This window comes from Anneissia japonica, unplaced genomic scaffold (assembly GCF_011630105.1).
Source record: "Anneissia japonica isolate Jap-2015-1 unplaced genomic scaffold, ASM1163010v1 scaffold288068_len275957_cov168, whole genome shotgun sequence".
NCBI lineage: Eukaryota > Metazoa > Echinodermata > Crinoidea > Comatulida > Comatulidae > Anneissia > Anneissia japonica.
The window spans coordinates 5,706-20,848 of NW_022698294.1; the positions used below are offsets into that span (position 1 = coordinate 5,706).

The 15,143-nt window shown below is 36.0% G+C and overlaps 2 protein-coding genes across 3 annotated transcripts in view; both read right to left on the reverse strand.

Moving 5' to 3' along the window:
- The window catches only part of LOC117102465 (glutathione S-transferase theta-1-like), a 12,480-nt gene extending 2,718 nt beyond the window's left edge, over window positions 1-9,762 (reverse strand). Inside the window, exons 1-3 of the mRNA XM_033242728.1 lie at window positions 7,801-9,762; window positions 962-1,049; window positions 493-643 (exon numbers count right to left, since the gene is read on the reverse strand). Coding sequence (XP_033098619.1) covers window positions 493-643; window positions 962-1,049; window positions 7,801-7,912 — 351 coding nt within the window. The 5' untranslated portion in view covers window positions 7,913-9,762. The remainder of the gene's footprint in view (window positions 1-492; window positions 644-961; window positions 1,050-7,800) is intronic.
- Window positions 9,763-9,966: 204 nt separating this feature from the next.
- LOC117102466 (density-regulated protein homolog) overlaps window positions 9,967-15,143 on the reverse strand; it is a 6,487-nt gene continuing 1,310 nt past the window's right edge. Inside the window, exons 2-6 of one of the 2 annotated variants that reach the window (XM_033242729.1) lie at window positions 13,230-13,281; window positions 12,111-12,266; window positions 11,729-11,845; window positions 11,016-11,152; window positions 9,967-10,427 (exon numbers count right to left, since the gene is read on the reverse strand). In XM_033242729.1, the coding sequence (XP_033098620.1) occupies window positions 10,386-10,427; window positions 11,016-11,152; window positions 11,729-11,845; window positions 12,111-12,266; window positions 13,230-13,278 (501 nt within the window). In that variant the 5' untranslated portion in view covers window positions 13,279-13,281 and the 3' untranslated portion in view covers window positions 9,967-10,385. The remainder of the gene's footprint in view (window positions 10,428-11,015; window positions 11,153-11,728; window positions 11,846-12,110; window positions 12,267-13,229; window positions 13,282-15,143) is intronic. The other variant, XM_033242730.1, reaches the window with a different exon arrangement.

The following is a 15,143-nucleotide window of genomic DNA, read 5'->3' on the forward strand; positions in this document are numbered from 1 at the left end:
GTGTAAGGGATTGTCACCTACAAGTAGGACAGTGATATATATTCGCTATTGGCAATCCTTGGCACATGTGTTGTATGCCTAAAGAAAAAGAGAAAAGAGAGAGAAGAGGGCTAGGGGTACAGCTCCACTTGTCATTTCGTCGGGGAGAAAAAAAAAATCAAAAAATTATATGTATTTTGTACATATTAATAGCCTTTAAAATCGATTAAATAAGCATTTGAAACCCTAAATTGGTGGGGGTGGGGGGAGGTCGTCCCCTGGACCACTTTCAAAAGGTTTTTAGCGACGCCCGACTACGTCCACTTTATTCTCGACGGAGGCATCCCCCCCCCCCCTCCCACTCCCACCGTCGGGCACTTTGGACCCTCGTCGGGGAAATCTGGCGCCGCCACTGATACCCAGACAAATAATTACACAGTTTCTGAGAATCTTCAGAGACAGAGCCATATAGCAGAGTTGGGAACTACCTTAGGACAGTACAATAGTTATTACCTCATTTATCATAACATCGCAGCCTGCTTTCCTGAGACCGGTGTGTTGCCAGGCCAGGTAGGCATCTACTCGTGCTCTAGCCTTGAGGTCAGCTGGATACCAGTGGTCAGCTACCTTGTACTTGGCCGCAAGATACCTTACAATCGCAGTGCTAGAAAAATATGTACACGATTAATTGAATTGAAAATGAATCCCCATTTCCATTTTCCCAATACATGTCTCCCTTTAATGAAAGACCACTTCTGGGACCGGAGTTCCCATGGTTTCTAGTAGCTTTGGTCTCTGATTTGAACAATAAAGATAAGAGACTTTTTAATTTGGACCACAGAAAAGCGGTCTTTAACTGGAGGTAGTCTTCAATTGGAGGGGTCTTAAATTAGAGGAATGCGCCGCCTTCCTAAAAGCTTCCCCCGTTTCCCGCATTTAAAATGTCTGAAGCAAAGTAAAGCAAAATAATTACTGTACTTGCCTTTCTCCAAGACAAAAGTCACCATCTTTGATTGCTGGCACAACTTGTGATGGCTGGATAGCTGTGTACTCGGGCGATTTATGTTCTTCTGTTAATAAATATATTGTTACTCTATAATTAAGATTAATAAATACTATGACAAACGATGGCGCATAGTAACGGTGGTTGGACCATATGGTTTTGTCCCAGGTAGCAAACAAACTTGGGGCCTATGTAAATTTATGGGTCAAAATGTGGCCCCTACAAATTGGCCTATACGGGAAAGAGTTGTCTGTGCACCAGGGTTCCATAAGTTGGCCCAAATGGAAATGTGTACATATGGGGTCGGGACATTACTCCTGTAGTGTCTCATTGACTTGCATATCTCTTCGCATATCATTTGGCTTAAGTCTTACTGTTACACGCATGGGCGTCGATCGGTGGGGACAGGGGGACGCGTCCCCCCCCCCACTTTTCAAAGTAGGGGACATCATATCGATTGTCCCCCCACCACTTTTCACCAATCTTCTATAATTAAAACCCCACTTTTAATAGCGAATGGAAAGAATAACAATTACGCATGACTCATGAATTTTGTCTGTTCACTTTTCTAAGTGCGGTACGTATTTTCCGGACCAAAACTGAGTAGGCCTAAAAACGCAATTGTTTATACATTTAGTAACCATCTCAGAAACCACTAGATCGATTTTATGGGTGCAACGGTTATCAGAGGCTAAATTTATTGTGAAAACAATACTGAACGTTGTTAAAATTGGAAGCGTGTAAACTTATAACTTAAAAGTGCACAATTTCTACTATAAAATATATTTATTCCTTTTGTATATTATTATGACCCGTACGTATATAGTGTTTAATATTATATACTTACATAGGATTACTGTTTTTCCTAACTTCAAAAAAAAAATATAGTTAGTCAATTGAATTTTATATAGCCATTATTAAACCATAATTATACAGCTTTTGACAGGGATATGTCTATCTATTTCGATTAAGTGATACTAAAAGTTTACAAACTCCAGTGTTACGTTGACGCAATCTCGCAATGACGTCATAATAATCAGTGGCGGATTCAAGTGGGGCCGGCCAAGCCGACCCTAAATTTCTCAAAATATTTTTTTAAAAATGGAAAAAAACAAAGGAAAATTATAATTAGAATTTAGGTCTGAGAGTGCCATTTCCGGCAATCTAGAGGTGTCATAATCATAAATTTCCTTTCCTCAGCCCCAACCATGGTGGGTCTAAGGTGTTCTACTTTCCCAAATTGTGCAAGTCCCTTCCTGCTCCCCCCTCTAATTTGCTTTCCTGGAGCCGCCACTGATAATGATAAATTAAGTAAATCAGTTTTATATTTGTGAAATCAAAATGCTTACTAATGTTTTGTGTGCTCCCTATTTCCCTAGTCCTTTTCGATCGTAAATTTGACGATATTATTTCCACTCACAATAGTGTAGTCGCAATATTACTTACACAAAAGTGAAATTCAAAAAGAGGAGAAAAGCAAAAACCTCTTGATTGATTTTAAAAGTACTGTAAATTAAATGCAAAAAGACTAAATTAATGACTGTTTAATTTTATCTTAGGCCTATTTGTTTTTCATGGTTCGAAATTTGAATACGTTACAAGCTAATCAGTAGACAATATTGTAAATCATTATTTTTATGAATATTAGTTTGCACGAAATATATAACTTTTTATGATGAGTATTTTAGTGGCAGATTCAAGGGGCCCAGCCGACCCACCATCCCTAATTTATTTTTTTCCCCGAAATTTAAAAGTGGAGAAAAATGAAAATTATATTCAAATTCAGCCTGAGAGTGCCATTTCCGACCAAAGAGGTGCCATAATCATAAATTTTCTTACCTCAGCCCCGGACCACAGTGGGGCTGAGGTGGTCTACACTCTCCATCTGTAAAAGTCCCTCTCTGGTCCCAGCTCTATTTCAAATTACTGGATCCGCCACTGAATATTTTGAAATTTCGTATGGAAATAAATGTTAATTAAAATCAATTAAAAGGCTATAGGCGCCAGAGCTTTCGGGGGCTTCGCCACCTGGTCCCCAACCAAAACTTGGGCCTACGGCCCAAAGCTTTATTTTTCATTTCGTTCCCCCCACTTTCAACCACGGATCAACGCCCTTGGTTACACATACCTCAAATTTCAAGCATCTAAGCCTATTCTATAATCCTTTGCTTTACAGTCTTGTTTAAATCAGCAGTTTTGTCCATATAGGCCCATTATATTAAAGTGTCGCTAGAGTTTATTATTTATTATATAAAACAATATTTCGCAGTTACAGGCGTGCATAAACCAGCTTCTTTGTGATACTGATGCAGCAACTGTCCATAACCATGTCTTTTCTTGTCCGATGGTTGCAAAATAAATTAAGAATTGCTAAAAAGTCAGATAGTATGGATTCTGCAGTTGAACATAGCCCATATGGGTTCACCCATTTTTTTTTCTCTCTTGCGGGCCCAAATGGAACAACATATGCTCATATTAAAAAAATATATTTCCCACATGCGCGCTTTGGCCCATATTTTCTCATATATGATCAGAGCCATACATTCCGTCGGGGAATGAAAAAAAAAAATTTACATATCTGTTCGTTTAGCAACATATCGGCTTCATTGACCTATTTGTGTACCGTTTGTGTTAACTTTTCATCACTAATAACAAAAACAACAACAACAATAATAATAATGATAATAATAATAATAATAGGCCTAATAATAATAATAGTAGCCTAATTGTTATTGTCGTGATGGAATCTTAGACAATAACTGGATTTGCGTCAGGAGAAACATGTATGGGTGTAATTTTGCCCTACCTGACGTGGAAATGTACCGAATATTCAGTACATTTGAAAACAACTGCGAAAAAAACCGCAAGTTGTTCTCGGGTGGAACTCGAACCCACGATCTCCAGATCACTAGCCTGTGTCAGGTAGGGCAAAATTAAACCTATACAATAATAATAATAATAATAATAATAATAATAATAATAATAATAATAATGATAATAATAATAATAATAATAATAATAATAATAATAATAATAATAATAATAATAATAATAATAAAGTGTCAATATTTTTTTAAATGTCAGTGCATATTAATGTTATGTATTGAAATTAAAAATATACAAATGCCCCTCCCCCAGTTTGAAAAATTCTGGATCCGCCCCTGTTCAATGGTACTAATTAAAAATGGTTTACGCTCTACTATGACATGCTCGTTTGGATATCCTCATGATGCTTGGAATACATCTTGATCGAGGAGCAACCTCGTGGTTTACAGATTTCAGGCAAATATTGTCACAAATTAGTGGTATTACAAGTTACAGTAAGACATTATTCTTATTCGTAATTTTGTTGTTAATAATTCACAATCACATGGATTATGAAAAACCTGGATTTCGCCATGATGGGAGGATAGTATTGTAATGTAATACGGTGGTGTTTTTTGTTTGCTTGTTTTTTAAAATAATATAACATGTAAAACGGATTTGTTTAGTTGGTTACATTGCATACTCTTTGTTTCTCATTGTTTTAATAAAAAAAAAATCGGTTTTGGAATTTCGACATTAAAAAACATACATGAAGTCATTACGGTAGTTTGATGCCTATCAAATAACTAATACAAATTTACCAAAATTCGTCAAATCTCCCTAGCCCAGGGGGCTTCGCCCCGGATCCCCCTGTGGTCCCAAGTCGACTGCCAACCCCAGCCAAGTGAGGCTCGCTTCGCTCGCCTAAACCTTCCCCATCGGGGCCTTTAGCCCCCTGTCGGGCAGATCCTGGCGCCATCACTGGTTTGTGAGGCATATTGTAAAATGCAGGGGAAAAAAAACTCCATATAGAGTTAGTAGGACTTGCTTTGACTATGGTATACAGTACCTGTCTAAATACCGTTCCTTAAAAACTATCATGACTATATAGTCATTCTTGAATTTGTTCAAAGGAAAGTCTTAGTATTGACTATGTAATCCTATTTCTTGCCAAGTTTTTCTGTGTGGAGACCACTTTGACTTACATTTTGTTTAACATTTTGGAAATCTTGCCTCGCAGATTTACTAATAGTGCTTTTTTTATTGTATGTTATGTTAATGCAAAATAAATGATATGATATGATATTCACTCTCATAAAGATTAATCATGAATGTATTGATTTAAGTTCCAATGAAGCTTTGCCAATATAAATAAGCATTATCAAACCTAGCAACAGTTTACCTTCTAACACTAAAATACCCTTGTTATTTGGGATAACATAATTATTTGGCCAATCACAGACCAGAAAACTCGCTGTAGTAAGATATTAATCGAACTGCTGCTCAAGTACCGAATACTGAGCAAAAGCTCGCTCCATAAACGACACAACATAATGCACCTAACCCAAAGAATGACAAACATGTTTACATCAGTTTAAAAATCAATTAAACCTCAGGTGGATGTGTCTATTTACATTGGGTTTAAACAAAGATAACAGAACCGTTTTAGTGGGCCTAAGTACAGTCTCGGAAAGATAACTGGAAACGATTAGACGATCAGAAGACTTGCCAAGGTGTTGTAAAATGCAGAACCAGTAATTGTCTCTGGGATGGTTAAATACTGAGCTGAAAATGCTGACTCACTTTTTTAACAGGATTTTCATGTTTTGTTATTTAGAATTTATTTTGAATGTAAATTTTTTTTTTTCAATTTATTTTTGTAAACCATATACAGTAAAAAATGTTGTCCTTATTAGACCATTACACAATCATTAAAACAGAACACTCACAGTTCCTTAAATACAAAGCCCATCATAACTGCAGGGCTGTAACAAGGATTACCATGAGGGGGAAGGGTTTGCAAGGTGTAACCTACAAGTGGACAGAGCCGGTTTGATTGCGGCTTCGATTTTCATTATAATGGAAACCACAATACTGGCCTAACATTGAATTGTTGGTTAATGTAGACTTAAGATTCCCGTTTAATCTCTATTACAGTTTCTGTATTTTAAAACATTTTATTATAGTAGGCCTATGGCAAAACAATGAAATAGGTATAATCGTTAATAACGTTCTATAATATTACTTTTGAAAACACACTAAGCCGTAATATGTTTCATAAACTTTTTCTTAAACAGTTTTGAAACAAATCTTTATTTATTTACTGTTATAATTAAAGCATTAATGTTGTATTGCGGATCTTCTAATGTTGATAATGTATCGGTATATCTAAATTCGAATGTTGGGGCTTCTAAAATCACAAATATAACCCATTTAAACGGGGTGGGGGGGGGGGACAAAATTACCCGAAAGATAATTAAGTGGGAAGCGCTAGCAGTAATTGCATAACGACGGGGCCGGAGGCCATTTTTAAACAGTTTGTGTTTGTATTCTATTTTCTTCAATGACAGATCGGGGAGGGGATGACCCCGTGGCCTGGCCCTTCATTGAACCTGTAGCGTTCATTCTACTGCATAAATATTCACAATCATCTTGCGCTAAAATGTGAACAAGCTGTGACCTTACTATTGAACCATGTATAAATGTACAGACCAAATCGATTAAAATAACAGAAGTTCCTATCAAACAGAAATCCGGTACAGTAGAATATTGCACTGTCATGGAAGATTTTATTAACATAACAATAGTTCAAGCTAATGTACAGAGTGAAGCAAAGAGTGATCACATGACCTAACAGACCCTTAAAATCTGGGCGGTGGATAAAAGAGGAAAACCAAATGATTAAACTAGTAAAAACGTTTTTAACCAAAGAATTGATACAATTAAATGTAAAAAATAAGTAGGCCTACCTAGTGACATGTATATCAACACATTTTAAATGTGTTGATATGCATATGTTAGTAAGTCATTGTAATATCACTAGCTGAGACAACTAGGCCTATTTCAGGGACGACGCCTCCCCGCTCCGTCGGGAAAGCCTAGACCCCGCTCCCTCTCGGGGAAAAATTAAATTTGTTGGGGAATTCTTTTTTAAAAGATTACAAAATGTTAATTAGGCCTATGGGATTCTATATTTTAAAATGTCTGTTATAGGCCTACTAGTCCCCTTTCGGGAAGGTACCAGCCCCCCATCGGGGAAGAGCTGGCCACCACTGCAAACCCTGTCACATAGGGTAGCACTGCTCACACTTTAAACAGTTTTTGATCCCTAAAATTTTGACAGCTTAGTTTTAAGTTATGCTTGAATTGCTTTTGGCGCTCCAGGATATAGTTTTTCTCGAACTCTTGCTGGAAATCCCCCGACAGGGGGGTCCAAGCGGAGCCCAGAGATCCCGACCGGAGGGGGGGGGCTTTTCCCCCTGGACCCCTGCTGAACTATATATACACCAACTTCATTTCAAGATACATGATCCGATTGTGCAATCAAATACAGGTCTTCCTCCAATTAAAGACCAGTATGAGACCAGAGGTTTTCCATGGTGTTTAGTATTAGTTCTAATTAGATTGTTAATATGGGACCACAGAAAGTGTTCTTTAATTGGAGGTGGTTTTTAATTGCAGGGGGTTTTCAGGGGCGATCCAGTAGGGGCACAGGGGAAACGTGTTCCCCACCCACGCTTTGCCACTAAATTTTAAAATTTCAAGGTATATTATTGAAATTAGTCTCACTTATATATTTTGAATATGCTGAGCATCCCCCCCCACCCCATCCCGTTTGAAAAATTCTGGATCTGCCCCTGTCTGTAATTAGAGATCGACCTGAATGCCTATACTTCAGATTAAGAATAGATAATGAATGGCTTAGGTCTACGCTCTACGGTAATTTTTATGGAAAGAAAACACACGTACATGAAGGTACTGATATATTACTGTACAATTATAAAGTTGCATACCTTTACTAAAATCGACTACCTTGGTCTCGTGTTTTATTTTGTTCAGTCTGCAAAACAACACGATTGCACGACTCGGCTGCGATAAAGGGTGGTAATATACAGTTATGGACATGGCTGCAACGTAACGAGATCGAACTGCAATTCATGAATCGAATACTGAGCGAAAGCGCGCTCCATAAATAACACGTTAAACCCAAAGGATGATAAACATATTTATACAGTATCAGTTTAAGAATCAAGTACATATCAATTTTAATGACTCAGGTGAATTTGTCTATTTACATTAGGTTTAAATAAAGATAACAGAACCGTTAGCAGGCCTATTACAATGCAGAACCAGTATCGTCTCTGGGATGGTCAAATAGCTGAAAACCTGGCTAACTTTTTTAATTGGATTTTCATGTTTTGTTATTATATATTTAGAATTATTTTATATTTAGATTTTTTTTTATAACTTTACTGAAGTTACCATTTAAAAAAAAATCATATTAAAAAATGTCCTTATTAGACCATAACAGTCATTGAAACAGAACACTCACAATTCCTTAAAAACAGAGCTTATCATTACTGCAATGCTATAATTAACATCGTAATAAGAAATCATTGTGCTACAACACGTAGTATGAAAAGTTATTTTTTGTTGAGTGCCTTCACGTTTCGATTGAGTTGCTTCAGTCACCAAAATACTAGCTAGAGAGAATATTACTATTCTCTTGATGACTACGTGGTGTCGTAACCCGTGTCGTAAGCATTCATATTACTGTTGTGAAAGAGAGTAATTGGATTACAGGGCCGTAGCGACGAGAATTCAAGTGGTCAAGTTGTGAGCGAAGCAAGCACTGAGGCTGGAGACCAGGGGCTGCCAAGATCCCCCGGCCAGGGTTTAATGGCCAGAGGCCCGGGAAAAATTTGCTGTTCTTCCATCGTATACACCAATGTTAATGATGTTCCGCAAGTGGCGGATCCAGCGGGGGGGCTCCCCCAGGTCAGTCAAGCCAAAAAATTAAAGAGGGAGAAAAATTTTAAAGAGAGGAAAGAGGGAAAAAAGGGGTGTACCCACGAGTTCATTGGCGATACAGCAGTGGAAAGGAGATCTCAGTTATTTACCACTTATTTACACCAACCATGGTGGGGCTGAGGTGGGCGTGGCGGCGTGAACTTCATTTTGTGCCCCCACCCCGTCAGAAATTCTCTGGATCCGCCCCTGAATCTGCAGTTGTTTTTTTTTAATTTATTTTTTTTATAAAAATATGTTTTAAACTAACATCAGGGCTATGATGAAGCAAAGCAATAAAAACACTCTGAATTCAACACAGGCATTGTTGTTATTTTAGTATTTTGCATTTAACATTGACAAAAATCTAAGATTAGACCTATGAACGAAAATAATATTGCTCTGGTACACTTTCAAACTACTGTATGTATATTGCAGGCGCGGATCCAGCCCTTCGCACCGTTCGCTATGGCGAAGGTCAGGGTGAGAGATAAAATGATATTTAAAAAAAATTGTGATTGTAGTGCCTGGTGGTCTGGCAAATTCCCACTCCTGTCAGAAAAGATATAGACAAAACTGCAATACATTTTTGCATTGTCTTGACTATTAATCAGTAATCTATCAGAAATATGGGGATTGGTTATACTAGAAACCTTTAGAACACCTGCAACATTATAAAACTGCGATCCAACAGGCAGAATATTTGGGGCGGTGGACAGATTGCCTGCGACAACGAATAACCCTGTTTGCAGCCCGCCAATCAAAATTGGTTTTTATGACCCGACACCCATCATACATAAAAAGTAACATTAAAACTGAGAATAAAGTGATGTAAAAGAAGTGCTCGGATGTTTTTGGAAGCACACTGGAAACATCGAAGTTTGGGTGCAGCCCTCAGTGTTAAATCAAAAATTCATTTTGGCCCTCTGAACGATTTTTATGCCCACCCCTGGGGTAAAGACTATTTTGGTTCAGTAAATTAATATTTTTAGCCAGGACCTCGCCAGGACTTTATCAATTATGGACCTAATATTTGCATGCACAATGGAAATGCACATTTTAAGTAACATAGTTTGTTAAGCAATAACGATAATCAGATAACAGAATTTCCTAGCTGTTAACCTCCAGTGGGGAACACAACTGCGTGATATTTGATGTGTACAGTACATCAATGAAGATTTCATTTAATATCATCGTTTATTTTCATAAATTATAAGTCAGCAATAAGCAAGAATTCAATGACAATATTCATGTACAATATTCTACTAGTAGTAAATAATCATGCTGATTGTGACATCCAATCACACAGCGCCCTCTATAGCCACATTGCACAAAGATATCAATAAAATAATGACAATACAATACAATAGGCCCTTAGTTATCATTTATGTTGTCGTTCAAAAAATATCTGCTGAGCCGCATGAAGTGTCTGATTAGACATCAAGCATCAACATATTCCAGTTGCAGTATACAGTATGTCCATAATGCATGAGCACACACTGATGGATTCGAGCCTGCCAGCTTCAGTTCCTGATACAAAGCTGTGTTAACTCAACGATCCTTGTTCTACTTTGTGATGTCACATGTATTTTCATTTCTTCATACCTAAATCTTCAATGTATTTCATCTCAATCTATATACAAAAGTAAAAATAATACATTAAATACACCAAATTAGGCTGTAGAGATTAATGACACCAATGCATAATAGTAAAACAAGTAAATAATAACCAGCAAGTTGACACATAAAATCAATTAATTGAGAACAATACAGAAATAAAGAATAAAAAAGCAAAGTACAGTGAATAAGAATAGCAAAAAAAAAAACGAGCTTGAATGAAACTGAAGAGACTAGATGAATATTAATGAGGATTTTAAAAGATAAGAACATCAAGGTACAGCAAATAAAGGTAAACAATAACAAGAAAATCATACAGTTTTCTGGAGGCTGTGAGTTCGATTCTCACACAAATCACTTGCAGGGGTTTTTTTTGCAAGTATTTGGGACTGTACTGAGTATTCAGTATGATAACACATCAGGTAGGGCAAAACATCATTCCTACTATAAAATTGAGAGAGACATAAATATATTTATCAAAATTGAAACCAGAATTAAATTTTAATAGGAAAGATATTGAGGTACAAAATCACCCCCAAAAAAAAACTGCCATTTAAAAAAAAATGATGAAGCAGGGGAATAAAATGTAGTGAAGTACAAGTACCGAATATTTTTTTTCTAGTAAATCTATGACATCATCAGTCACATCTCCTTGTATGATGATTTCGTCATCACCAGTTACCGATGAGCCACAAGAAAACTTTTGTGCGAAGTGCTTGGCCGCAGTGGCAAGCTCAATATCTGTGGCAAAAATGTAAAAGATTTATGTTAAATATCATATAAACTATAGTTTAAAAATACAAAGTAAAATTTGTTTTTATCATTTAGATTTTATAAACGGCATGTGATCGATATATTAAATTGGTTTGATTCTGCCATTAACTTCAGTGGTTCAGGGCTTAAGATCAGTTGCATATCTAGAAGTCTTAAAAAGGGGGGGGGAGGGGAGGGGAAGGGGGAAAAAAAGTTTTGTTTTTATTATTTAGATTTTATAAACAGCATGTGATCGATATATTAAATTGGGTTTGATTCTGCCATCAAGCTTCAGTGTTTCAAGGCTTAAGATCAGTGGCGTATCTAGAAGTCTTGAAATGGGGGGGGGGAGGGGAACTGATGGGGGAGCAAACGTGAAGTGGGGGATCGATGATTAGGTTAAGGGGTAGTAGCTCACAAATTAAGGTAATTTGAGGTGATTTTTAACTACATGAGCATAATTTCATTTTCAATGAAGGAGTGCAACTGGGGCATGAGTATTTGGGGAGTGTACCTCCTCCCCACTAGATATGCCACTGCTTGAGATAATAAAATTTGACTCACCGTGTGTGTTGAGACCTTTGATAATAGTAACAGTTTTCTTCTTGTTTCGTTGTTGTCGACGAATAGTAATAGTCTGGGGTTCTGCTTTCTTTTTGGTTTTCAAAACTCCTTTTCCACCTTTGAACATAAAAGAAAAATGTGGGAGGATATATAATTTTTCTACAATAATTTAATTTTTTATATTATTTGATTATTATTTTTATAAAGTTTAGAATCATGCAATGCAATTACTTTTTTTAAAATCACTGATATGATTTTATACAGTACATATTTTTAATAGGTATTAATGTTAATTTATTAAAACTGAATAAAACAATGTATTCATGCAAATTGGTGTACAAAAAGTGGATTAACATTATGATAAAGACATTGATCAACTAACCTCTCTTTTGTTTCTTCTTTTTCTCGCCGCCCTCTGCATCTCCATCTTTTAATGACATCATTGCATCAAACATGTCTGGAAAATTTGTCTGCAGCCATTCCTTGCATTTCTCATACTCAGGACTATACTCACATAGTTCTGGTTGCATAGAACAATCTAATTTCAAATTTAAAATAAAATAGACCTATGATACATATCATATGATACAGTATCAAATTTTAGAAATGGCCATAAAGAACAACAAAATTAATCACTAATATTATAAATCAAAAACCACATTAGCATGCTCAATACAATTTTAAAAACATTAATTGAACTATTATATATGTTTTCAGTCGTGTAAGTTTGTGTGTGTGTGTGTCACATTTTCATTTTTTTTTTTTGTGTTCGAAATATCTAAAGAAATGGCTGCACAGATATAAATGAAAATAACAGGGAGTGTTAGGTATGACCCAATGAAGAAATGATTAAATATTATTATTATTATTATTAGTATGTCACGAAAACCTACCTTAAGGGGAACTTAGAAAATGGAGAAATTAGAGAACAATTAAAAAAACACGACGTTAAGGGGAAAATAACACAAAAGAAATTCCCCTTAAGTCCAATTAAAAGAAATTATTATTATTAGTATTATTATTACTATTATTATTATTATTATTATTATTATTATTATTATTATTATTAATTGTGCTTGTATACTACTAATGCCTCTATGAGCTTTCCAGAAAATAATAGGTAAAAGGAAAAATAATCGAAATGCTGGAATTGGTACAGTATGATAACCAGCATACTGTTCTGTATGGTTTACTACCCATTATTGTTACATGACAGATTGTTTAAAGCAGGGGTGGGCATAAAACTGGGTCGGAGGGCTAAAGTAAATTTTTTAAATTTTAAACTGAGGGCTGCAACCAAACTTAACTTTGTCGATGTTCACTATGTGCTTCCAAAACCTTATGAAATGCTTTTAATTTATACCGGTTTATGCTCAGTTTTAATACTACTTTTTACAGATGGTCGGTGTTGGTTTGTACACAACAAGAGGTTTTCTAGCCAAAAATGGTTGGCAACAATGTGAATTGCTGAGAAATTGATAATAACATAAAAGTTGCTTACTTCCACAGTATACAACATCCAGTGGGTATGACACCTCTACCTCTGCCATCTTCTAAAAATAAGAAAAGATTTAGACAGAAAATACAAATCCAAAACTGAATATTTTCATTTAAAAATAATATATTATTATTTACTTTGCTAGGCCTAGATAGATTACTATTGATTATTAGGAGCAGAATACAAAATGGGAAATTTACTTTACATAAAATTATTAATTCAATCAATTGTGTCTATAGCTAAGCTAAAGAGAGAGAATGACCTACTGTACTGTAGGTTAGGTGGCGCTAATACGATCTCGCATTTCCAGACCTGAAAGTGGTTACCAAATTATTTAAAACTTACAATTATTCAACACTAACATGTTCTTTGATGAATTGCCTTTCATATAATCCACTAATTATTATCCGATGGTTTCTAATTTAAGTTATTTAATCAATAATTAAGATGGTATCGTTAGTGACACCCTATCGCTCAACAGTCAACTCTTGACTGCGGTCTACGACTGGAGATTTCCAGGGTCTGTCATATAAATTAAATTGTAATTTGTGTGACTTTCGCTGCATATAGGATTTCTGGAAACGTGTATTGCTTATTCTCGACAATGCTAAAATAAAAGCAAAATGTAGAACAAAATGGCCTTGTCAATTTTTTGAGTGACATTAATGCTAGAGTACTGTATTTCCACTTACAGGTAGGTGCGCCTAAACTCAGTGCACATCCATGGCTACCACACTAAAAGTCTCTATGTACATACGATTGAGGAATGTACTTTAACACATATGCCTATTTTAATACACTATTAAGATAGGCTCTTCTTTTCTTCTTGTGGTACGACCCTCCGTTATGGAGTTATGAATATTTAGATAACATGAGGACAAGAATTTAGCCTTAAAGTCTTATCTAATTTCTGTTGGTTACGCATAGTTACCAACCTGAGAGATTTAAAATGCGTGACTATACCAGTTAAAGGCAAAGGGGGGGGGGTGGCCACCAGGGTCCCCGTGGTGCAGGGGCGGAACCCTGGTGGGAGCCTGGGTTCCAGTCACATAATCAACAGTTGTTTGTGACAATTAAGGCGTAAGAACACATGACTACTAAATTCTACAAGTGTGTGGTTGGCTTTGTTGTTTTTGGTAGGAAAAGAGAAATTTTCTTGGTGAATTGATTCTCGAACAAGATAAACAAAAGCTCTCTAATGACGCTACTGCATGACCGTTTTTATATTTTTAATAACCAATTTCTTCTATTTTTAAATACGCTTTCCACTGAATTTCTGATAATTCGTTATCACACATAGACTTGTGCTAAATGCGGGACAAATTTATGATCACGCATGTGCTTCTGCAAAATGCGTGTTTCATCCAAAATCACATTGAAATGCAGAACAGTCCCGCACAATGCGAGACGGTTGGTAACTATGGATGTTTGTCATCACTTCAAGATGTCTACAGATTCGTGGAAAAGGTGTAGGCCTAGGGGATTATGACCGGTTGAGCCGCCGACAAGTTGAGCTGCCGGTCATTTCTATGGAAACCCAAGAGCGTCTCTCAGTGAATGTAGTGCGTTAATTGCGGCGTATTTCAATTAACTTATTCGTTCTTGGTACTGTACTGTTGTTTGGGATGTATTTCAGTTTATTTACTCAATTATTTCAATTTATTTAATACTTGGTTTTTGCACTGATTTATTAAATATTTTTGGGATGTATTTCAATTTATTTACTTGTTCTTTCTATCGTTTTAATTTAATTTTTGTGAGTATTTGCTCAGTCAGCTTGCCAGATAGTGTAAAAAAAAACTCCATACATTCTTATCATTTATTATATATAAGTTTAACAAATAGTACAAAAATAAAAAGTATATAAATTACAAAACCATAGTAAATACTGTATATTAACATAGGCCTAACACATTT